The sequence below is a fragment of the Camponotus vicinus genome, unplaced genomic scaffold (genome assembly GCF_025532165.1).
Source record: "Camponotus vicinus isolate PSW18456_S1 unplaced genomic scaffold, iyCamVici1.0 SCAF_14, whole genome shotgun sequence".
Taxonomy (NCBI): domain Eukaryota; kingdom Metazoa; phylum Arthropoda; class Insecta; order Hymenoptera; family Formicidae; genus Camponotus; species Camponotus vicinus.
In genome coordinates, this window is record NW_028141950.1 from 13,946,512 (window position 1) to 13,973,430 (window position 26,919).

Consider the following 26,919-nt stretch of genomic DNA (forward strand, 5'->3'; position numbering starts at 1 on the left):
AATGAACAATATCTCCTCAACATTTCCGTAATCAAATCTGAATTCTGTCCACCAGACATTGCTGTTTCAAATCTTGGTGCTTTATGTCAGTCTCGGCGGCTCACTATTGTAAACAATATTCTTAGACTATACATATCCACACAAAATCCTTTTAGAGTTAAAATACATAGTCAAGTACATAGTATTCTTAGATTATACATATTCACACAAAATCCTTCCTGCGCTAATACATGGTCAAGTACATACTTGCGTCATACGTCCCAGTTTGATTTTCTGTAAAGAAAGAATCATCAATAATACATGGCCCAAGACATTTATTTGAAACTATCAAAATATCCAGGTACTTATCAGAAAACCTCCGTAAAGTTATTGGTTTTTTTCATACAATAAAATGCTTACTTTGCTCCGGAGAATTTATTGTTATTAATGACAATGGATGAAGACATGTTAGGGAACTTATTTTTAGAAGAATTCTTACGAAAACATATGAAAATATAAAATGTAAAACACTAGTAAATTTCGTACTCCCAAAAATCAATTTTAATGCAATAGATTATATAGATATAATTGACTGGAAAAAGTATTGTCTCCACCCCTTTTGAAGAACATATCTAATCAAAATTTATCTGACTTGATAGAGAGTGGGTCTATGCCTGATTGGGATATAAAGAATTTTCCATGCCATACGCAAGCTGTTGAACTCTGCGTTAAATTAATTACAGAGGCAGTCCAAGCAGTTGTGGATTTTGATAACCTGAATGGATACATATGCTCAACATTTCGGTCTAGAAAAATAATGACTAAATTCAACAATAAAGAACAATTTAGATTTGAAATGTCTTAAAAAGTCGGAAGCAAATGTTGGAATTCGCCATTTGCTTGATTGGTTGGTTGACTAGGTAGAGCGGTAGTGGAACTCGAGGTGCAGCTACCTTCCCGTAGTGAGTAGCTTTTACTATCAAAAAAACGAACCAGAGTTGTACAATATAAAATTCACAGTGATCACATGTCATATATCTCGATGGAGATCTGAAGCCTGTGAATGAGTTAATTTTCATTCGAATAGCGGGCTTCTTGTTCTCCTTCCTCCTTAAAAATTGGCTTCATATTGATGTAAATAATCTTTTGAATGCTGAAATAACATTTTAAGTTGTGATGGAGTAAAAAATGATGGTGGAAAAACTTTTTTAGAAATTCAGAAAAATTGTCAATTTTGATCAAAATTTTGATCTTCTTACGGGATTAATATTGCCCGATTTGAAAATTCTTTTTGAATTATCTTTGTATTTATCAAAGGCGACTTTTCCGCACATTAGATTTTGAAGTTCGAAAAAGTCCTCAGATCGAGCCACCCTAATACACATATAACACGCGTAAGACCACGATTATTTTTTTAAAGAAATCCACATTTCATGTCCGTACAATATGAAATATATTTAAATTAGAAATTTAATAAAATATATTTAGATATATTTCTTTATTATAAAATAGAAGAATTTTTTCCTAAAATTAGACGGTCATTTTGCTAAGCTTTAGATATCCGGAAGTAAAGAAATTATTATAGTAGTTTTTCTATTGCAAAAAATTATCTAATATTCATACAATAAATATAACAAATCTGTTATTGTTAATATATGTATTTTGTAATATTATAATTTTTCTATCTTCCCTTCCTCTTTTTTTCTCTCTTCTTTTTCTCTTTTTTCATTTCTTTTTTTCTTCTCTCCTTTCCTTCTTTTTCTTTTTATATTGTTACATTTTATTTATTCTTATATCTTTAGATCAATGATTTGTCAAATTTACATGTAAATAGATTTAATTCTATCAAATTGTTAAGATTTAATTTGATACGTAAAATTATAAAAACTATTTCAATATGCGAAAAATTTAATAGATCGAAATTCAAACAAATATTTCTACAGAAATATTGTATTATCTATTTGCATCTATAAACTTTCAATATTGAAAATAAGTTCGTTGCTTCCACGGAGAATACACAAAAGAATACATCAAATAAAGAGACCAGAATTAGAGAGTATTTTTTCCTAAGCATTAATAGATCAATGCAGTCACGAATGTTGCACATTTAAGCTGATGGTGAAAGTATAATCTCTGACAAGAGTAAAGTCTATTTGCCATAATGATTCAAACTACGATTAATCCATCAGATATTATTGCCACGACAATCGATTGATTAATCTGTCGAGATTATCGAGTTATTATCATTTGCGTTAATCGCAATTCGAAAAGATTGTATAATTGATACTTTTCCATGATTGCTAGATATGATAATCGATTTATGAATATCGTATTGATTTCTCTCTCTTTCTCTCTCTCTCTCTCTCTCCCTCTCTCTCTCTCTCTCTCTTTCTCTCTCTCGATAACAATGTCTTAATTATGTAATACGCTTCATTTTTTTTCTATAACATTTTCAACACTGATCAACGATTTTGAATTTCGATTTTTTATCAATTAAATGAAATTTCTAATCAAAATGTTTCTAGATGATTTTACGTTTTAATTTGTTGATATAATTGTTGATAACTTAAACAATTTTATTTTTTAATAATTCATTCTATAATTATTTATGCTTTTTATTTCGCGTTTATCAATGTCATTGATTACCTAAATGCAAATTATTCATATAAGTAAAATGTTTTGATTATCAATTCTATAAAGAATATCGATTAGAATAATTTCTTAAAAGAATGATTTTAAAAATTCTGTTTCTTTTTCGAAATTTATAACATTATTTTTCATTTTTTTCAGAATTATAATGGAAAATAATATATAATACAACAATATTAGTTAATTTAATATATTTTATAAAATAAAACAATTTCAATTACATTGTCAAAAATATATATTTGTAATATACTTTTTAGGATAAACAAAAAGTACAAAATCGCGGTACTGCACGATATCATTCCAACTTAATGTCAGAATTGAGTGACTTTACTGCGCTGACAACCAGATCGCCTCGCGGTAAAAGTTCTCGTACAAAAACAACTCCCAATTTAGAAAAAAATGAAGCACATATCGCAAGGGAAAGTCCATTAAGATCACGATCAAAATTATCAAGAACAACTGATAGCTCCGCTGTTACGTTACGGACAAATACAAGAAAATCTAATGTTGATAATTCTCGAAATCATTTAAAGTTACATACTTTACAAGAAGAAATAACGAAGAATCGACACGATGATAATAAAGAGAATATGCCTGAATCACAAATATCAAAACAGCAAACAGCTTCTAGACGAATATCTTCGGACATGTCTTCTGTTTGGATAGATAGTGCGAAATTGGATCACGAAGTGTTCACAAAATCCGATTACTCAAGATCAAGAACAGGAAGAAAGATTTATACAAATTATAACGGGAAAGAATTGAAAAGTCAAATAATCCCGCTCAGAAAGTCAGCAAAAGAAAACATAGGAAAGGATAAAAGTTCAATCAATGAATTGGAAAAGAAAGAAACGCAATTAGAATATCCGACAGTCAAGAAAAATGCCTCGATAACTAACGTATCAAGAGTGATAGATATGAAAAACGCAAATAACTCTAACAATCGTAAAGCAGAAAGTATAAAAGAACGAGATGTTTTGCCACTAAACTCCGAGAATGTTTTGAGAGCAAATATTCCTCCAGCAATTGAAAATAGCAAAGATGTCAATCTTCTAACATCTGCAACAATCTCGTCCATTAACTCATCTCCGAGACAAACTTTGAGATTGATCAAGGAGAAAGTGGAAAGCAACAATATTGCAGAATCAAACGCAAAGAAGAGGAAACAATTTGACCGATCGAAATCCCGCGGCATATCCAATGCACATAATCCCGAAATTGTAAATTCCGAAAACATTCCCCGGCGGAATTCGTCCAGATTCGCCGACACTGTGAATAAAGAGACAAACAGACGTTCTTCTAGTGCTAGAAATAAATCTAACACAAAAAACGTTAATTCCGGGAGTCAATCCGCGTATAAGTTGAGAAATATAAACACGACAGAAATAAGAGGTAATGGCGCAAATAAAAATGTTGACATTAATTCTGAAATAAATATAAATGGACAAACAAAAACACGCAATTTGTCTAACAAAGAACATACGTCTGAGGAAAAACGAAAATCCAAGCATGATCATAAATTAAAAGTTACAGAACTCAAAATGGATAAACAAAATGTTCGGACTCAACCTGGAAGTTGGTCGCGCACAGTTAGTAACTCCGGTAAATAAGAATTTTTTGATTGTTGAATAAAATGTTATGTAAATACGAGGAAATTATTAATTAATATTATTTAAATAATTAATAATTAATTTAAATAATTGATATATGTCTTAAAAAATACCATTCTTATTTATTTATAAAGTGATTTGTAAATCACTTTAATATTGTTTAGTTGCTTGTGATTGTTTGATAATAAAATTTCCAAAAATATACATTTAATTCAAAAAGTTTATATAAAGTTTTCATAATTTAAATTCTATTATTATTATTAACAATATTATTATTAATTAACAATAGCAACAATAAAAAGCTATATATCTTCACAAAATATTTCACAAATTTAATAATAATTATATATTTTTTCCAGACATTATCACTACTATTCCAAAGGCGACAATCGAAACTACGACTGTTTCTTCTTTGAATACACAAATTGCGACATTAAGTTCTATTTCTACGATGAGCAAATCATCAACAATCGCTCGAGTATTCTCTTCAACCAAACAAATTTCTAGAAACAAGGAAAGAAAAGAAGATTCTCGAATGAAGAAACTCCCGAAGGAAGATTTCTTTAATCATGGTCTAGGCTTTCGAGGTCGAAAAATCGAGGAATCTTCTTCAATTATTGCAGATTTAAAGACTACTACGTCTAAAAGTGAGACTCAATTACGTGGCAATCCCGGATGGACTCTCAAACGCCGACCTAATTATGTCAATCAGGATATTCCATCAACTACCTCTGCATCAGTTAATCGAAATCAGACTGACGAAATCATCTTGTCCAATCATCTATCGAGGAGTACCGAAGTGTCATTAAGTAATGCAAAAGTTTTAAGAAGAGGCACTAAAAGACCAAAAATGAAAAGCAAGAGCAATATCATATCAGACATCACGCCAAAAGATGTAACAAGAGGTAACAAGACCTTTAATAAATCCGAAGCTTTCGATTTACCTAAGAAAACTGAATTGGAGGAGAACGACAATTATCCTTTGGCATTTCGAGCTAGATTATCTCAATTGGTGAGTCTGAATTTATTTACGTTAAATATTTTTAATTATTTATAGTTTTTTATTTAAAAATAGTTTTTCTTTTATATTTATTATAATAATTTTTTTCTATATACCATATGTAAAATTCGGAATATAAAATAGCTTTTAATATAAAGTAACTTTTTAGCTTTAATTCTTGACTAACAAGGAAATGCACGGAAGTGTCCCCCTCCAATTTTGATGCTAGTCTAAGGGGTAAAACACATCTTTGAAAAAAATCGATTTTTTTCTTTCGAGACGAATATCTCCAAAACTATAAGAGATAGAAAAAAATTTTCAAATTAAATGTTAAATGATTTCAAGTGTTCTTTACAATGAAATAAAAACGCTTAAAAATTATAAAAAAAATAATGTTAGTGATGGAGGTATACTGAAAAATTATAAAAATAAAAAATTTTTTTGACATTGTTGTAAAATACTCTTGAAGTTAAATATTTAACTTTAATTTGAAATTTTTTTCTATCTTATAATTTTGGAGATATCGTTTGGAGAGATCGTTTCAAAAGAAAAAAACCAATTTTTTCAAAGGAGTGTTTTACCCCATAGACATATATGGGCACACGTATAAAAAAATATTTGTCCCTCATTTTTGTCTAGAAAACAACATATTAAAAGCTCATCAAAATTGGAGGGGGACACTGCCGTGCATGTCCTTGTAAAAAGAAAATAAATAATAATATTATTGATAATTTTGAACGTCCGTAATTTAATACATATATATTAGAGATGCACGATCAAAATACAATAATTTTATAATTATTCATTCATTAAATTATTATATTTATTTATTACACAAGATTATTATATTTATTTATTACAAAAAATTAATAATATTGTTATCAAAATATATTAAACATATTTCAAAATTGTTTTGACAAACTTCTGAATTTTTATCACAAATTATTTTCATAATATTTGTTATAATAGTGTAATATCAGTAAGACAAGTGTTTATTCAATCAAAGAATACTTTCAGAAAAATTCTAACTTGAAACTTACTGAGGAAAAGAGTACAACTAGGAGTAGATTACAGGTAAGACATGACAATCGACACATTCACTAAATTAACTAATAATTATTGCGTGTAATGTATCAATAATTTATTAACATTTACATACATCCTAAACCTCGCAATTTAACATTTACAAGTGGAATTTATCTAATATTAGGCATCTAATATTATAGAAATAGTAGTTATTTTGGGAATTTTTATCTTGGATTGATTAATATGTGTACTTGCATCTATCAGTGCATGAAGATAATAATATGAAAAGATAAAAGTAAAATTAATTAACGCGGCATAATGATTTTTTCTCGAAATATAATTCTTATACATTTGTATAAAGGTTGAAATATTTCACAAAAAAAATTTTTGATAAAACATTACGCAGACATACACGATTTAGCATGAAAAATTAATGCATATATTCGAAAAAATTGAAACTATAAAAAGATGTGTTTGCAATAAACATAATTTCATTTTTTCGAATTCTTTAATTTAAATACTTAAACACACATATATAAAGACATAGTTATATAGTTAAATTAGATTTTTAAAGATGATTTTGAAAATTTTTGAGTAAAAATCTCTAAACTAGCTAGATTACCCGACAAAAACAGTTACGTCACATCCTCGTCGAATCCACGTATTTTACGTGGCTTACGTGGATGCAGATTTATCCACAAATTATCTACGTGGATACAACTTTCTTTTTTCATTATTACATTGAGGTACTTTATTCTCGAAATATCAATGTAGATTTCATGTGGATATTTCTATTGAAATTATGATTAATCATTCAACGACTCGGTAATATTGTAATGTTAAAAGATATTTTATTAAAATTTTTCAATTGTAATTTTGTATCTGAAATATTTCAGAAATATACCTGCATCATGTTTTTTATAATATTTATATTATAATATTATAATATTTATATTTTATATAATATTGTATTTGCAATATTTCTGAAATCTTTCAGAAAGATAAAAAAGTTTGCTAAAAAAAAGATTATATCTGTATGTTTCTAAATATGTAATAGTACATATGTATATAGAATATGCTTCCTTGCTTTGCCGTTATGCGGCGCTGCATCAAATTAGCTAACTCATATTCAACTTTTCGTCATAAAGTGTATATAAAGAACTGATACTAATACGGTCCGAAGTTTATTTTTTCTTTTAAGGACCGTCTACGATGGAAGTAATATTGGTGGAGTGGACGGTGGAATAAGGCGTAAGCGAATGGTTCTTTTCCATTTCGCATTACTCCTAGTCTTACGCCTTACTTCACCGTCCACTCCACCGATATTATTTTCATTGTAGACGGTCCTTTAGTCAGTTTAATTTAATAAACTGATTTAATTTAAAGTAATTTGTTTAATAATCTGGATCGCGCTTGTTGGGATTCAGAATATGGAACAGATTATTTGAAATTAAACGGATAAATGGGAGATAGCCTATTTATTGCGTATATTAAAAATAATATATAAATAAAAATAAAATTATTCTTATGGCCGAATGTATTTATATACTTTTATAAATGTTCAAGATATTCACTTATCAAAAATGAAAAAAGTAATATGTCTCGAAAGTTCATGAAATTTTCACATAGATTCCACGTAGATTCTAGTACCGTTTTTGAGCGGATTACCCACTCGAATATCCACGTGGATTCAACGATATTAATCTACGTGGTAATAACATGGATTTCACGTACTGTTTTTGTCGGGTAATCTCTAGACTAGACTGAAAAAAGATACTTTGTATTTTCCATTCAATTCTATTCATTTTTCGGAGAGTCCTTTTTGGGTTTTTTTTATATTGTTTAAATAGATATTCCTATATTAAAAGATTACAGTTTTCGATATAGCTTTTAAATACACATATTTAAATGCACATTTATCACATTTTCTTCCAGTTGTGGATGGAAAGATTTTAAAGATATAGGTTTGATTACATTTTTCATCAACAAATATTTTATGGAAATAAATTATTTCTCACAATCATCAAACATCAAATCCTTCTTAAGATTACAATCGGAATATTAAATCAACACAAGAAATCATCACAATATGAAATAAGGATTGATTGCTGTAATATAAACGCAAACTCACATAAATGCATCATAAAAACCAATCAAAACTGGATGATAATGTGTAACCTTTACGATTAGATAATATTATAAATAAAATTTATTTGGTAACTGGTGATGGTAAAACAATATAGGAAAATGTATTTTTTAAAACTTTCGCCGGAAAATTTACAAGAAGCTTTATTTTTTTAAGACCTCGTTGCAATAGAGATTATCAAATAATATTAGATTAAATATTGTAATATAAAAAGGAATTCTCTATATATAATATCTAATCTCTATCTAATATAATTATTTAATTAATTAATTAAAACAGTATCTAGTATACAGTATCCAAAATTTTAAATTTTATCTTAAATCGTTTTGTGCTTATATTATTTTTTATGAGGCTAATTTGTTTTGAAAAAATGAAAGAAATTGCTATATATTTATAAAGAAAAATAGAAGGGAATTTAATACAATTGCAAATGATATATTTATTATATTTATTGGAAATGCTGATACACTTATGAATATGAAAAACTTATAAATTAATAATATAAAATATTTCTCCTTTAAAAATTTTCTTTCAAATAAAAGTTTTGTAATTTTTAATGTACTTTATAAAAAATTTTTCGAAAATTCATATTTTTCAAAATCTCTCCCTCTTTTCCATAATTTTCGAGTTTTAAAATTATTTTATAGGAGGAAGAGAGGGATATCAGGAGAAGTCATAAAAAAATATTTTCTTAATGGTCATATTAGAACAAAAAGTTATATGTCGTTTATTTTGATATTTTGAGATTATAATATATATAAAGCTCATCACACAAAATCGAGGAATATCTTTGACTTTTCCGTAAGAGACTATACAAATATACATCTAACATGTACTATACTATCTATATACGGACCACCCAATTGCGAATGTGTGTATGTGAGCACGTGCACATTTGCAGATAAGAACATGCTATAAAATAGATAGATCGTTTTTTACATAATTATATTCCACACCGTGCATTATATATTACAAAAATATGCTTTACATTAAATGATTGATACAGAATAATTTGTATAATAATTTGCTAAATTTTTTTGTACACTCTATTAATGTATAATATACACTCTATTAACAGATAATGTATAATTTTTCAAATATTTATATATAAATTGTATGTATACTTCTATATGTATATGATTTGCTTATCTTACACTTTATTTATCCTTTGGATAAAACAGTTTTATTTCGGAATATTTGATAAGAGAAAAAATGATTAAACTTTCAGTCGTTGTCTACGCCAATGAAATCTTGGTTCGAGTTTATTATTAATCAACTGGCTGCATGGATCATCTTCTTTCTTCAGTTCATCAGACTTCTATTTTTCTTTTAAAAGTGTAGGTGTAGCATATTTAGCAATCGGTATATTGGTTCTTTTTATTTATTATAAAAGTGAAGAATATACATGTTTCTACGATTGATTTTCATGAACAGTTTTAAAACATCGAAAGACAAACTGTGTCGAGGTCATCGTGCCATACTAACAGAATCTATTTCTGAGCTTTCGGCAGGTTGCTTACAAACGCTTGACGATCTTCATCGCGCACCTAAAATGCAGCTCTTTAAACGACCTTTTCAGGCAACGAAATCGAGCCCGGCGAATCTGTTCTCCGAAAGATCTAAACTGAAACTGGACTTAGCTAGAAAATTGATCAAACCTGAACTGAACGTTGATGAGAACAACTTTAATGAAAAGATCTTCCCTTATCCCGGCAAATCGCAAGTAAAAGAAATTTCAACTGTCAGTGAAGACAGAAATATAGAAAAAACTACAAAAACGACTATCAAATTCAATGATGCGCATGTGTCGCATGGAATTGCAAATACACAGAAAGAGAAATCAATTACAAGAGACAGATTGAAGATCTTCGAGGCTAGAAAATCCTCAAAAGATCAAAATATCGAAGGTTCGTTTAAATCATCCATAATTAAAAAGAATCAGAGACCTTCAGAAAGAATGATCACATCTTCGTCTATAGAAGGAACATCGATGAGTAGTATTACTAAGTTTAATACTATGCCACGCAGAATCACAGCTTCGCATCGAGGTATCACATCTGTAGAGGAAACGACCACTATGACTATCGATACGACGAGAGTTCGATCTTTAATATCACAGAATACTATGCCGCGAGAAGAACCGTCAACATTGGCAAACATAATAGAAGCTTTTGATGAGAACAATATTGTAACTATCAAACCATTAAAACAAAATGAAACATCTATCAAAATAATTAAATCAGATAAACAAAAACGCAATAATACAAAAGAAACTGCTGTGACAATGGGTACTACATCAATTACGGACGCATCAATAGAATCTACGAACATTTACACCACAGAACTCCCTCATGAGATAACATTGTCACCAACAGTTACCACGCCGAGCAGCATGCATTCGTCAGTGGAATCAAAGAAGATATATCCTGTTTATATTTCTGACGCAAAGAAATATGATTCATCGGAAGACAAAAATAGAAAACTTGTGAACAATACGAACAAAAATGTTTTTCAGCCTCGTTATACAAAGCAACAAACACCGGACAAAGTGGCGATTTCCATGGTAACATCGATGACTGTTGGGCCCACCAGCCGATACATTAAGAAGAAATCGGGCGTTTTCACGCCATACAATGCCGTTCCCAAGCCGTTAAGCACAGAGGCGACATTTATGCACACGAAACATAGGGAGTTCCGTCCGCGAACAGCAACTTACAGGAGGCATTCCGAAGTATCAACTAACCAATTGATGACTCGACAGTCAACTAAACCGAATAAGGAAGTAACTGCTGATACCATCACTGTAACACCAAAACCAACTCAGTATCATACGCAAGTCATCACAGCAAAAAGTCGTTCCAAATCTTCTGAATCACTCGTTAATGTGAAAATTGACTCTTCAAACAACAGCATACCGCTAGTCAATGAGAATAGTAACGGCTCTAATATTTTCAATCCCACCAAAAGCGCATTTTTCAGCAAGAACACTACTACATTATTGGAGCAATTACGGAGTACTGTGGCACCGCTCTTGAATACCTTAAATGATAAAACCCCCATTTTCTCCAGAGCTTATTCCAACGTAAATACTGGGGTGAGTAATTTTATAAGTTTTAAAAACTAATCTGATCATGTTTAGGAGATGAGCATGTTTCGAGATAAATTATGTGTGTAATATACAGGGTGTATCCTAAAAAGTGAGAAGTATTGCAATGGTGGATTCAGGACACAAAAATAAGAGAAAAAGTTCATATAAATATATGTCCGATATGATCTTGTTTTTAAGTTATAGCTTCTTTTATTTTTCAACAGAATTAAGATAGTTAAGGTAACAGGAAGTACTCAAAATGACTACCTCTAACTCGAATACAGGCTTCAATACGTCTCATCATAGATTGTCTGACTTTTTCAAAAATTCTAAGTATTGCTCGAATTTCCCGGCAACCATCTTCAACACGTTGACGAAGTATCTCGATATTGTCAATGGATGTTTTGTAAACAATGAATTTTAGATGCCCCCACAAGTAATAATCGAGTGGATTCAGGTCTGGAGAGCGAGCTGGCCAGGCAATAGGACCAGCACGGCCTATCCCTCTACCAGGAAACCGTTCATCCAAATAACGTCTAGCTTCTCGACTGAAGTTGGTCATATTGGACATATGTTTATATGAACTTTTTTTCTTATTTTTGTGTCCTGAATCCACCATTGCAATACTTCCCACTTTTTAGGATACACCCTGTATATGAGTAAAAAATGAGTTTTTTGATGCTTATGACATGATACTTGTTTTGTGAAGATGCTTTGTTTTTATGAATTAATGCCACAATAATTTAATATAAATGTTAAAAAAAATTATTAGAATGGCTTAATCAATGTGTGATGCTGATATGATTATAGCAGAATATTTACTTATATCTATAAATATAAAAATAATATAAAATACATAATTATTACATCTTATATAAATACATGCAACATACTAATATTTATATAAACTTAATTTACCTACATTTATAAAGAGTATTCATATTTCATATGAAGAGTGAGCCAAAAATCTTTAACAACTTTAAACTTTCATACCTTTAGACCAAAAATAGAATAAAAATAGAAGATTAAAATTTTTTAAAATTTAAAGAGAATTTTAAAAGTTGTCTTTTGATCAGAGTGATGCTTATTCTTAACTTCCATGCAAAAAAGCAAAAGAATGTTAGCTTATAAATCTTAAATGACATTAAAAATTGAGTAAACATTCATTTGAAAGTTTTAAAAATGACTATTACAAAAGGTCGCTGCCACTTTCCAACTCAGAGTTTTGATGATATGAGCAAAAGATAACTTTTATAATCTCAGAAAATCCTTCAAAATTTCAATCCTCTCTTTCCTCCTCTCCTCTTCCTTCCCCCTCCTCCTCTCGCCATCCTCTCTTTTTCTCTCTCCTTCTCTCGCTAACTCCTCTTCCTCTCCTTTTCTTCCGATCCTTCCCTTTCGCTTCCATCTCTTTCCTTCCGCTCTCTCCTCTTTCTCTATTCTAAAAGTATATTCGGACTTTTAGATCATCTTGTCAAGACCGAGATGATCCATGCTGTGTGGTTTTTGTAAAAATTTATATTTTTTGTGTAAACAGAACTCCGCTCCTAGGATAACGCCTAATGGTTCCCCACCTAGATTCAGTGCGAGATATAAAGGAGCGGAATTGTTTGTGAAAAAACCGTCTCTTGATCAAGTTGTAATACCATCAATCACAACATCATCGACTACGGTTTCGACACTGATAAAGGTAAGACTTTTAAGGATTTTGAATAAAATTGAATATTTTCAGGACATCTGAAGCTGCTTTTAATGTATAATATTGTAACTACTTTTTAATTACAATATTAAGTACATAATCAAATAAAAAGTGATAGTCTATAAATTTCCTAGCTTCAACATTATACTTTAATGCCAATAGTTATGTTGATAAATGTCAACACAATTTTCACTTTAAGACTGTGATATAAGATATGATAATATTACTGATAATTATTTCATAATATATCATTATAATTATAGCGTGTTACATGTATTAATTATTCTCAAAAAAATTTTTACTTCTTCTTAGAAGTGATAAAAATGATGTTTACTATGTACTTTATATTATTAGCTAAATATTATAACTGATTTAACATTATCTTAATGCAAAATTCTAAAACGGGTATATTTGTATTTTATATGCGTATGTATATTTACTGTGTTACGCTATTCTATATATGCAAAATATATTCTTCATAGTTAAAATATTAAAAGGCCTTAATAAGTCATGATAAAAAAAGTGACGGAAGGTCTCAGGTAAGGCAATACCTGATGTTAATGGCTCTTTTCAGAAGAAATTATGTGAGGTAATTTTCTGTGCTTAAAAGGTTTTCCCTACGAAGGTACCAGAGGATTCTGAAGCGATTATACTGTCATCATGGACCAATTCTGCCACAACTTCACTGAACAATTTCATTCTTAATAATATCCATATAAATAGTTTACGTTAATCATCATTACGTTTATCATCCTTTATCATAATGAGAAATAATTTTTATCGTTGCTCATGTTTTTAATTATTTTATTATTAATAATAATTTTAATTAATATAGTCTGTGTTCATTTGTGAATATTATTGCATTACCGCTTGAAAAGAGCACATAAATATAATTATTGCACATACAATTTATTAAAAATAGAGTTGATTTATAAACCTCATTAGGTATGATGTTTTAACACATTATTAAAATAATGCTCTGTATCTGAAAAAAAGATGATTTACTAACTTTGATCGAAAAAAAATTAATGCACTATCGTCGAGCATGATCATGTTATCTCACATGTTATCTCTCGCACTTTTGATATTACCATAAATTTATGTACATGTGCAAATATTGTATCATACACAATTTTATATATATATATATATATATATATATATATATATATATATACTTATATCTTTTATAATAAATATATCAATTTTAGCATCATCACGCGATTAACAATTGTTTATCCTTTTATGATCAAATTAAATAAAATTAACCCTTTCGTGCCTGACTTTTTTCTAAGAATAGTTTGCATGTAATTCACATCTTACTGAAGATTTGTAGAATCGCTGACTATAAATCTGTAGTCAAAATTTTAAAATTCACAATTGCCGATTTAATATGGCAGATAAAAATGTAAAATTTTCTTGGATTTGTAAAACTTATGTTCCAGCGGTTTTTGCGATCACTGATTTGAAATTTCAATTGTTTCCATATTTATTACTTATCAGTTTTCACGATTTATTATCAGTTATTTTTACTGCTACTTCCATAATAATATTAGACATAGTAATATTAGATCAAGCGTGGCCTCTTGTAAACACTGAAGCTCAAGTAGAAAAGGATGGAAAGTATTATAGATACCATCTACTTTTATCTCTCTAACGAGGGCAGAGTAGGGTTAAGAAAGAGGAGCAATCAGCTTTCCCCTCACTTTTTCTTATCTCCACTTTCTCTTTATTAGAAAGAAAAAGGTGGATGGCATCTACTTTCCGTCTTTTTCTCCTTATGCTTCAGGCCTGGCGCTTCATGCTCGATCTAATATTATTATGTCTATGGCTATTTCTGATCAATTGTTTTCCTGGCTATTTCTCATCAGTTTTCCTTATCAGTAATTTGATTCAGTTCGAATCATCAGTTGGTGAAACAGTTGTATAAGTGAAAGAAGTCTTACTCTACAGAAGCTACAGAACTTCCACATAATTCAGAAATAAATAACGAGTATCAAATTGATAAGATGATAAGATTTCGAAATCTGACAGTGAGTCTGAATCAGAGCAAGACGATGACGAAAATAATGATGGAGTTGTTATGCACATAGAGTGGTCACAGGACATTGAAAGACTTTCTTCGATAATGAAATTGTAAAACAAGCGAAGGAAGATATAGACGTGGGGAGTAATAACTTGGAAAAAGACTTCTGTATATTTCATATACTGGGTGTTAAAAAAGACACGGTCTAATATCTCGATAAGGAAGAGTTTTATTAGAAAGTGTTTCAGACAAAAGTTGTATGGCTTCGAGGGGGACATAGGTAAGATAGTGTCATTAATTTGACCTTAAAGAGTCACCTGAAGGTTACGTGAAGGTCACCTCCAACTTTTTAAATGGGACATCCTATATACTTTTGCATATTCTTATAGCTCATCTCAAGAGCTTTCCAAAACACTATAATTAAGTTAGTTTTCCTTAAGTACTTTCCGAGTTATGGGGCTTGAAATCATTTCTTAATTTTACATAAACAATAAAATATCTAGTAAAATATTCATTTTTCGATTATCTTATCTTAATACTTTTATGTACAAAATAATAAGAGGAATCAATTGGTGTAAAGAAAAAACATAGTTGTTTCGAAGAAAAAATATGGAATTGTTAATTGCAAATTACATATTTTTTCTTCAAAACAACTATGTGTTTTCTTTACACCAATTGATTCCTCTCATTATTTTGTACGTAAAAGTATTAAGGTAAGATAATCGAAAAATGAATATTTTACTAGATATTTTACGGTTTATGTAGAATTAAGAAATTATTTCAAGCCTCATAACTCAAAAAGTACGTAACGAAAAGGTACTTAATTATAGTGTTTTGGAAAGCTCTCGAGATGAGCTACAAGAATATGCAAAAGCATATAGGGTATCCCATTTAAAAAATTGAAGATGACCTTCACGTGACCTTCAAATAACTCTTCAAGGTCAAACCAATGATACCATGTTATGTCCCCATCGAAGCCATACAACTTTTGTCTGAAACACTTTCTAGTAAAACTCTTCCTGATCGAGATATTCGACCGTGTCCAGACTTTTTTAACACTCAGTATATTTGATAACAAGTTAGAAATAAATAGAGAAAATTGTATTATAATTAGTATCTATAAATAGAGAAAATTGTATTTGAAACTAATAAATATGTTTCGTAAAAGCTTTAAAACTCCCAATGTGTACAAACGAGAAGAAGCACCTCTTAAGATTCGGAGATTTGGATGGACTAAGTTGGAATTGAAAAAACTTGGATTGGAATCCAAATTTTTATGGACATTCGTCAATTGTCAAAAGTAAGACATTACTGGAGTTCTAATTTTGTTCTCAAGATAGATGTTATTGCGAATACTGTAACGTGTAATCGTTTCATCAAAATTACTGAAATTATCTATATCAATGACAATATGTTTTAATTCCCGAAAAATGATTTAAATCACGACAAGATTAGAGCTCTCACTAACAGTATAAATGATAATAATGCAAAGATTTACAAGCCTTCAACTTTTGCTTCAATAGATGAATCTATGATCCCTTTCAAAGGACGTTTATCATTAAAGTATATGCTTATGAAATCAACAAAAAAGAAGCTATAAAATTTGTCGCGCAGATTCCGAAACTGATTATATTTTAAAATTCTAAATTTACAGAAATTGATTTAAGCAAATCAGTGATGCAAATTTAACTTCTAATAAAATACTTTCTTATTTTCAACTTTATGAACGATTTACAACAAACCGAAAAACTTGTTACGTTCAATAATTTCTTCACTACAGTCAATCTTGTATCTGAGCTTCAAAGGAAATTTTTTCAGTGGGGACAATTAGATAATTGAGTTAGATTATCTCTCATAGTGAAAACGAAAAATAAAATGCAAAGAGACAACTACTATTTGTAAGTAAAAGAAAATGTTGCAGCCATAAAGGATAGACAAGAAAGCTTATGACACTTTTGACGACACAAAATCTAAAAGATATAACAAAAGCACAAAAAAAAATAAGAACGAAAATTTGCCTGTTTACTATTGTGACCTAACAAAATTATGAAAGATATGAATCGATTCAACTGAAAGTGTGATATGCTATTGGTAGGCATTCAACTAACATAAGTGGTAGCACAGAATTTTTTATTATTTCAGTGACTTAGCAATTGTAAACACCTATATTTTATATAGGACCGAAAAGAAAATGTCTGCTTAAGATCAACTGCATTTTTGCCTGAAATTGACAAAACAATTACATCTTGATAGATATAGATCTCGAAAACGCAAAGAACGTTTCCAGTTTCGAGGACATAAAAAAATATTGGATAAACTTCCCCAAAAAGTGCATGTCTCCAATGTTAGGGAAAACATTTTATACAGTGTCTCTGTGTCATTCTGATAGTTAAAGCAATTCTAGCGCACGACACGAAGAGAATGACACATTATTATCATTATTATTATAATTATTGAAGCTTGCTTGCAAAGAGAGAACCTCTGTATTTGTCAGAAGCAGCCCCCTGACACTTGCATAGTTCAAGTGTTCATATAGTGTAGCCGTGGCGCTGACAACACCACCAATCACCATAGTATACAGGGTGTCCCAGGTATCTTCCGTCCAAAAAAAATTATAAGTAGAGCTCGCTAAACTAAATTAAAGTCCTGCACCATTTTGCACAAAACCACGTAAAATTTCGAGGTATTAATTAAAGAAGATCGGCCAATAAATGAGCGATCTACGTGGCTAGGCAGTCGGCCATTCCAGCGAGGACGGCCCACCGCCTGCCCGAAACATCCCACACGGAACATGACATCCATTGGAAGTCCATATAACCTCCATACCTCCATGTGACCTCTATCTCCACGGTGGATGTTCAATGGATCTCTAATAGAAATCCATATTATCTCCACGATAGATGTCGTTTGTAAATTCATCATGGATGTCCATTAGACGTCGATTATAGATGTATGATAGATGTGTACACATTTCTCTTAACATAAATAATTTTTATTAATTATTTTTCCTAGTATTGGTAAATATTATTTTTTGTTACTTTATCTTATATCTCACTAATAATTATAGTCAGTAGAAGTAAAATTTCACTGTAAAATCAGTAATCGCGCTAGTTCGTTCGTTTACCGCTATGGTGCGCTCTTTTTCTCGTACTTGAGTTTTAGTCATGAGAATTATATAAAGCTTGCAAAAGGCGACAGATAAAATTAAAAGTATTACTTCGATCTAATTTCTGATACAGTTTCAATAGAGGAACTTCAGATATTAAATCGATTTTATAAGTCGGACAAATAAATGTCCGGCCAATAAACGAAAATGATCCGTTCATTATCTATTTGTTACTCCATATAACGTACATATGACATCCATGAAAGCTCGACAAAATATCTATAATTACTCCATATAACGTACATATGACATCCATGAACGCTTCATTCAATATCTATAATTACTCCATATAACGTACATATGACATCTATGAATACGTCTAATGGATGTCGAATGGAGGTATGAAATGCGGAACTGTGGATGTCTAGTAGACGTTTACGGGACGTTTCATGGACATCTAATGGAAGTTTCGAATCTCCATGGTAGACGTCTAGTGGACATCTATTAGAGGTTTTTGTTCCGTGTGGGATGCGACTGCTCGCGACAGTGAATATCAGGTGACAGCGAAAAACGAAGTAAAAATGATTCTTATAAACTTGTAAACATCGTATCTAAAAATCTAAAAGTTTTTTTCGAATTCTTAACATTCTTTTGAATAGTTTTAAAGTTCTATGTAAACATTTAAAATAATTTTGATGATTAAATACAAAAAAATCGAATCCGAAAATATGGTGCGTGAAAGTTCACGCATCGCACCAAATCATGTAAAATCAATTATTTTTCGGAGTTGTAGTTTATTTTACAATAGTTCTGCAGTTCTGTATCAAATATACCAATAGTTCTAGCAAATTAAAAGCAAAAAATCGATTTTTGATAACTCGAACTATAATTCGTATAAGAAAAGTGAGATCGGATCGTATTTTTGCGATATTTCTATGCAATTTTGTAAGAAATTTTAATCACTTCCTAATCAAATAATTATTTTTCAAATAAAAACCATTTTCAACATTTAAAAATCAATATTTATTTAAAATATTATAATTATTTTACAAAGAAAAAGTTATAAGATTTGTAAAATTCAAGGAATACTGCGCAGAATTCTTATCAGATCGACTAAAGTCTGTAAAAGAAATTTTTTTTTAAATAAATGTTGATTTTTATATGTTAAAAATGGTTTTCATTTAAAAAATAATTATTGCAAGTGAACGGTGTGCAAACGAACGGTGCGCAACCGAACGGTGTGCAAATGAACGGTGTACAAATAAACGGTGCGCATCTTTCTGTGTACAAATGATCGGTGTGCAAACGAACGGTGCGCAACTGAACGGTGTGCACCTTTCTGTGTACAAATGAACGGTGTGCAAACGAACGGTGTGCAATTGAACGGTGTGCATATAAACAGTGCGTATATTTCTGTGTCCAAATGAACGGTGTGCAACTGAACGGTGTGCAAATAAACAGTGCGTATATTTCTGTGTCCAAATAAATGGTGTGAAATTAAACGGTGCGCAACTGAACGGTACTCAATTGAACCGTGTGCAAAGTTTTGTGTCCATTTGTAATGTGTCTATTTGCAACGTGTCCAATTGTACTATGTCCAAGTGCACCACCTCCCCTGGGACATCCTGTATATATATACAGGGTGTTCGGAAATTCAATCGACAAATTTTCAGAGATTGTCGGGGGCACCACAAGAATCATTTTTTGCAAATGAACCTGGGGTCGGAAACATGTCATTACATCGCTACGGCATACGGAGTGTTCGAAAGAGTCGGGACCTCGAAATATCACAAAAAATAGAAGTTTTACAAAAAATTGTTTCAAACAAAAGTTGTAGGGTGTAAAAAGGTCTATTTACTGGCGCCATGTGTTTGATCTTGGATGGCGTCGCCAAGGCCACGACAAGGCCACCTTGAATTTTTGAAATGGAACCCTTCACTTTTTATTGCATATTCTTGTAGCCCTTCTCGAGACCTTTTCAAAGCACTAATTTTACCAACTTTAAGTAAGCCGTTTCAAAGTTATCGTGCTTTTCATGGTAAGAAGTCTTGCCTACGAAGGCAAGAGATCCAAACACAAATTCAATTCCCAGATTGGAAAATGATCTAACCAATCATGGCAAGATCGGTGGCTGATCCAGCCGATGAAGGCAAGATCGGTGCCTGATCCAACCGAATCAGATGTGTTTGGATCTCTTGCCTTTGTGGGCGAGACATCTTACCATGAAAAGCTCGATAACTTCGAAACGACTTACTTAAAGTTGGTAAAATTAGTGCTTTGAAAAGGTCTCGAGAAGAGCTACAAGAATATGCAATAAAAAGTGGAGGGTTCCATTTCAAAAATTCAAGGTGGCCTTGTCGTGACCTTGGCGACGCCATCCAAGGTCAAACACATGGCGCCAGTAAATAGACCTTTTTACACCCTACAACTTTTGTTTGAAACAATTTTTTGTAAAACTTCTATTTTTTGTGATATTCCGACTCTTTCGAACACTTCGTATGCCGTAGCGATGTAATGACACGTTTTCGACCCCAGGTTCATTTGCAAAAAATGATTCTTATGGTGCCCCCGACAATCTCTGAAAATTTGTCGATTGAATTTCCGAACACCCTGTATATATACAGGGCGATCCTGAAAAACGATCCGTCTATAAAATGACATATTCCTGATACCATTCTAAGACAATTTTTCCTTTACCAAAATTTGATTTGAAGCGTAGTTTTTGAATTATGAGCAAAAATAGTTAGTAAATCACGCGTCGGGTACAGAAGGCAGGCAGGAGCGGCGCGGCGTGCCGCGAGCGCGGGCGCAGCTGACCGCCCGACGGGTGATTATCACCGCATGAGTCGCTAACTATTTTATCTTATAACATAAAATTATGCTTTAAATAAAATTTTGGTAAAGAAGAAAATGTCTTAGAATTACGTCAGAAATACGTGTTGCTTAAAATAACGTTATTTTAATAATGAAAAGTTGTTCCGGATCGCCGGCCGTCCGACGTTGCAATCAGCTGATTGCTACACGCGATGTGTGTATGGCGGAGTGTGTGCGTAAGAGAGAGAGAGAAAGAGAGAGAAAGAGGGAGAGAGGGAGGGTAGGAGGGACAGACATTCATACACACGCACGCACTTTTTTTCTCGCTCTCTTTCTCTCTTTTACGCAACACTCATACACTCTCTCATTCAGTCTCTCACTCACACTCTCTCGGTCACTCACTCACTCACTCACCTGCTTACTCACTTGCTCATTCACCTTGTAGCAGCGTAGCGAATCTTCATGCTATGTATTGTTGTATCTGCTGCACGGTTATGATTGCTAGAGATGCGCGACACATTGAAATTTTTTCGATTATTAGTCTCACACTCGATTGACACAATACAGATTACGCGATAACGAGTTTACTGTTTATTCACTCACTATTGATTTATCGATACCAAAAATTACTTTCAAAGAAACGCGAATGCAAACAGCACATGACTCGACGCGAAGCGACGGACCGCGGAGACTGCGCGACCACAAGAGTTATGTTGCCAGAAACGCGACACGCGACATCTAACAAACGACTTGCGCGTGGCGCGTGATTGACGCGAGATAAGACGAACGATCGGCTAAAACCTTCGCATTGCGAATGCGGTAGAAAACATGAAACGTATAATGACATACTTAAAAAATTAATTATTTATTATAAATAATAACTATTAATAATTTCAAATTATAATAAATAATTATTATTTTAAAAAGCATGTGTTATACGTTATTACGTTTTCGAAATTATTGCATTCACGATGCGAAGATTTAAGTCAATCGCAAGAATAATGTAATTAAAATTACATTTGGAAAAATTTATTTTTATTCTGCTCACAATGAAATGTTCCAACGTGAAAATGTATTGGTCGCTCTGAAAAGAGCGGATTGACTAAAAAAAATTTTAAAGCAGATGCTCAAAATGCCCGCCATCCATCCTAATGCAAGCTCTCATGCGTTTTAATAAGTTTCTTTCGACGTTTTCCATTATTTCTTCGTCAATATTCCAAATAGCGAATCGTAATCTTGTCTCCAGATCTTCAATATCTTCGGGAAGCGTTTTATAAATTACTTCCTTGCAGTATCCCCATAAGAAAAAATCTAGAGGATTGAGATCCGGAGATCTTGCGGGCCAACGTATCGGGCCGTACCGACCCATCCAGCGTCCGGGAAAATTCTCGTTTAAGTAATTCGTAACGATCCTGGCGTTGTGTGGCCCAGCACCGTCTTGTTGGAAGATAATATCGTTTCTTTCAAATAATGGCACATCTTCTAAGAAATGTGGTAGATTTTCTGTTAATAAATCGACGTAGATTCTTCCAGTTAAAATATCTGGAAGAATAACTGGACCAAGTATTTCAGTGCCCATTATTCCAGCCCATACATTAATCTTCCAACGAGTTTGAAAATTTCGAAATCGCGTGACTCTGGGATTTTCTTCGCTCCAAAAGTGCATATTATGCACATTAAAAATTCCTTCTTGTGTGAATAGCGATTCATCGCTGAATATCACACGAGAGGAATATCTGGGATCTCGATCGACGTTTCGCAGAAAATTTTCGCAAAACGTTCGTCTTGATAATCGCAGGCTTATTGATTGCATCATCGATCGTGCGTCTAATTTATACGATCTTCGCTGGGGGTCTATGCCCCTCCTCGCCTCCCGCGACCAATCACTAATTAGCGTCCGCTACATTCGCGATTGGTCGCGGGAGGCGAGGAGGGGCATAGACCCCCAGCGAAGATCGTATAAATTAGACGCACGATCGATGATGCAATCAATAAGCCTGCGATTATCAGCGATTATCAATAAGCGCGAAGAAGATATGGCAGCGTACACAAGTCAAGAATATTATGACATGCTGATGGCACTTGGCGAGTGTCACGGGCAGTAGTGCGTTTACCTATGGGCTTTTGGGGCTGGAGCCCTAGGGCGCCAAAGCGCCAGGGGCGCCATAGCTTTAAAAAATGAAAAATTAAAAATGTACGTTTCGATCCTTCTTTCGGATCATCCTCAGCAAATTGTGAATCGGATCAAGTAATGATGTATATTTTTGTATGTAGTTTTTGTAATTTGCTTTGAGCCCCTGGGCGCAATTTTTATAAACGCGGCCCTGGTCACGGGCAGCAAAACCCTGCTGCAAGAAGATACGCCGAATTATATCCAAACCGAAGACATCCATCGGGTCGCGTCATACTTAGAGCAGCTCAAAGACTGTATGATACTGGCAGTGTCCTGCCGAACAAACACGACGCTGGGAGAAATCGCGATGTTAGAAATGTACGGAACACGGAGAGAGTTATACGTACTTTTGAGGATAATCCCGAAACAAGTATTTGGGTAGTTGCTCGAGAACACGATTTATCCTATACAACCGTACAAAGAATATTAAAAGAAGAAAAGTTGCACGCGTTTCATTATACACGCGTGCAGCATTTACGACCAGCAGATTACCCTGCAAGACGAACGTTTTGCGAAAATTTTCTGCGAAACGTCGATCGAGATCCCAGATATTCCTCTCGTGTGATATTCAGCGATGAATCGCTATTCACACAAGAAGGAATTTTTAATGTGCATAATATGCACTTTTGGAGCGAAGAAAATCCCAGAGTCACGCGATTTCGAAATTTTCAAACTCGTTGGAAGATTAATGTATGGGCTGGAATAATGGACACTGAAATACTTGGTCCAGTTATTCTTCCAGATATTTTAACTGGAAGAATCTACGTCGATTTATTAACAGAAAATCTACCACATTTCTTAGAAGATGTGCCATTATTTGAAAGAAACGATATTATCTTCCAACAAGACGGTGCTGGGCCACACAACGCCAGGATCGTTACGAATTACTTAAACGAGAATTTTCCCGGACGCTGGATGGGTCGGTACGGCCCGATACGTTGGCTCGCAAGATCTCCGGATCTCAATCCTCTAGATTTTTTCTTATGGGGATACTGCAAGGAAGTAATTTATAAAACGCTTCCCGAAGATATTGAAGATCTGGAGACAAGATTACGATTCGCTATTTGGAATATTGACGAAGAAATAATGGAAAACGTCGAAAGAAACTTATTAAAACGCATGAGAGCTTGCATTAGGATGGATGGCGGGCATTTTGAGCATCTGCTTTAAAATTTTTTTTAGTCAATCCGCTCTTTTCAGAGCGACCAATACATTTTCACGTTGGAACATTTCATTGTGAGCAGAATAAAAATAAATTTTTCCAAATGTAATTTTAATTACATTATTCTTGCGATTGACTTAAATCTTCGCATCGTGAATGCAATAATTTCGAAAACGTAATAACGTATAACACATGCTTTTTAAAATAATAATTATTTATTATAATTTGAAATTATTAATAGTTATTATTTATAATAAATAATTAATTTTTTAAGTATGTCATTATACGTTTCATGTTTTCTACCGCATTCGCAATGCGAAGGTTTTAGCCGATCGTTCGTCTTATCTCGCGTCAATCACGCGCCACGCGCAAGTCGTTTGTTAGATGTCGCGTGTCGCGTTTCTGGCAACATAACTCTTGTGGTCGCGCAGTCTTCGCGGTCCGTCGCTTCGCGTCGAGTCATGTGCTGTTTGCATTCGCGTTTCTTTGAAAGTAATTTTTGGTATCGATAAATCAATAGTGAGTGAATAAACAGTAAACTCGTTATCGCGTAATCTGTATTGTGTCAATCGAGTGTGAGACTAATAATCGAAAAAATTTCAATGTGTCGCGCATCTCTAGCAATCATAACCGTGCAGCAGATACAACAATACATAGCATGAAGATTCGCTACGCTGCTACAAGGTGAATGAGCAAGTGAGTAAGCAGGTGAGTGAGTGAGTGAGTGACCGAGAGAGTGTGAGTGAGAGACTGAATGAGAGAGTGTATGAGTGTTGCGTAAAAGAGAGAAAGAGAGCGAGAAAAAAAGTGCGTGCGTGTGTATGAATGTCTGTCCCTCCTACCCTCCCTCTCTCCCTCTTTCTCTCTCTTTCTCTCTCTCTCTTACGCACCACTCCGCCATACACACATCGCGTGTAGCAATCAGCTGATTGCAACGTCGGACGGCCGGCGATCCGGAACAACTTTTCATTATTAAAATAACGTTATTTTAAGCAACACGTATTTCTGACGTAATTCTAAGACATTTTCTTCTTTACCAAAATTTTATTTAAAGCATAATTTTATGTTATAAGATAAAATAGTTAGCGACTCATGCGGTGATAATCACCCGTCGGGCGGTCAGCTGCGCCCGCGCTCGCGGCACGCCGCGCCGCTCCTGCCTGCCTTCTGTACCCGACGCGTGATTTACTAACTATTTTTGCTCATAATTCAAAAACTACGCTTCAAATCAAATTTTGGTAAAGGAAAAATTGTCTTAGAATGGTGTCAGGAATATGTCATTTTATAGACGGATCGTTTTTCAGGATCGCCCTGTATATACAGGGTGTTTCATTTTAATCCGACCAGTCGAATATCTCGAAAACCAAGCCCGGGAGAGAAAAATATTTCAGACAAAAGTTGTTTGATTTCGAGGGGGCCATAAGATGGTATCATTGGTTTGACCTTGAAGAGTCATTTGAAGGTCACGTGAAGGTCACTTCAATTTTTTTAAATGGAACACCCTATATATTTTTGCACACTCTTGTAGCTTATCTCGAGAGCTTTCCAAAACACTATCATTAAGTACCTTTTCGTTAAGTACTTTTTGAGTTATGAGGGTTGAAATAATTTCTTAATTTTACATAAACCGTAAAATATCTTGTAAAATATTCACTTTTCGATTATCTTACCTTAATACTTTTATGTACAAAATAATGAGAGGAATCAATTGGTGTAAAAAAAACACATAGTTGTTTTTAAGAAAAAATATGGAATTGTTAATTGCAAATTACATATTTTTTCTTCAAAACAACTATGTGTTTTCTTTACACCAATTGATTCCTCTCATTATTTTGTACGTAAAAGTATTAAGGTAAGATAATCGAAAAATGAATATTTTACTAGATATTTTACGGTTTATGTAGAATTAAGAAATTATTTCAAGCCTCATAACTCAAAAAGTACGTAACGAAAAGGTACTTAATTATAGTGTTTTGGAAAGCTCTCGATGTCAGCTACAAGAATGTGCAAAAATATATAGGGTATTCCATTTAAGAAATTTAAGGTGACCTTTATGTGTCCTTCAAATGACTGTTCAAGGTCAAATAATTGTCACCATCTTATGGCCCCCTCGAAACCAAACAACTTTTGTCTGAAATATTTTTCTCTCCCGGGCTTGGTTTTCGAGATATTCGACTGGTCGGATTAAAATGAAACACCCTGTATATATATATAATAAAATATTCATTTTAATCTTAACAAGCAAATATTTTGAAAAATATGCGAGATACGAAAAAATGTTTCAGACAAAAGTTATATGGCTTTAAAGGGGACATAAGATAGTGAGAATGACCTTGGATAGTCGTTTGAAGGTCACGCGAAAGTTACCTTTAATTTCTCAAATGGAACCCCTTATTTTTTATTACACATTCTTGTAGCTTATCTCGAGAGCTTTCCAAAAC

The 26,919-nt window shown here is 32.5% G+C and overlaps 1 protein-coding gene across 6 annotated transcripts in view; it reads left to right on the plus strand.

Annotated features, from left to right (window-relative positions):
- LOC145965795 (uncharacterized) overlaps positions 1-26,919 on the plus strand; it is a 407,995-nt gene that overhangs the window by 343,165 nt on the left and 37,911 nt on the right. For 5 of the 6 annotated variants that reach the window (XM_083089473.1, XM_083089475.1, XM_083089478.1 and 2 more), the window contains 5 exons: positions 2,886-4,230; positions 4,598-5,250; positions 6,256-6,312; positions 9,990-11,504; positions 13,036-13,188. In XM_083089473.1, the coding sequence (XP_082945599.1) occupies positions 2,886-4,230; positions 4,598-5,250; positions 6,256-6,312; positions 9,990-11,504; positions 13,036-13,188 (3,723 nt within the window). The remainder of the gene's footprint in view (positions 1-2,885; positions 4,231-4,597; positions 5,251-6,255; positions 6,313-9,989; positions 11,505-13,035; positions 13,189-26,919) is intronic. The other variant, XM_083089477.1, reaches the window with a different exon arrangement.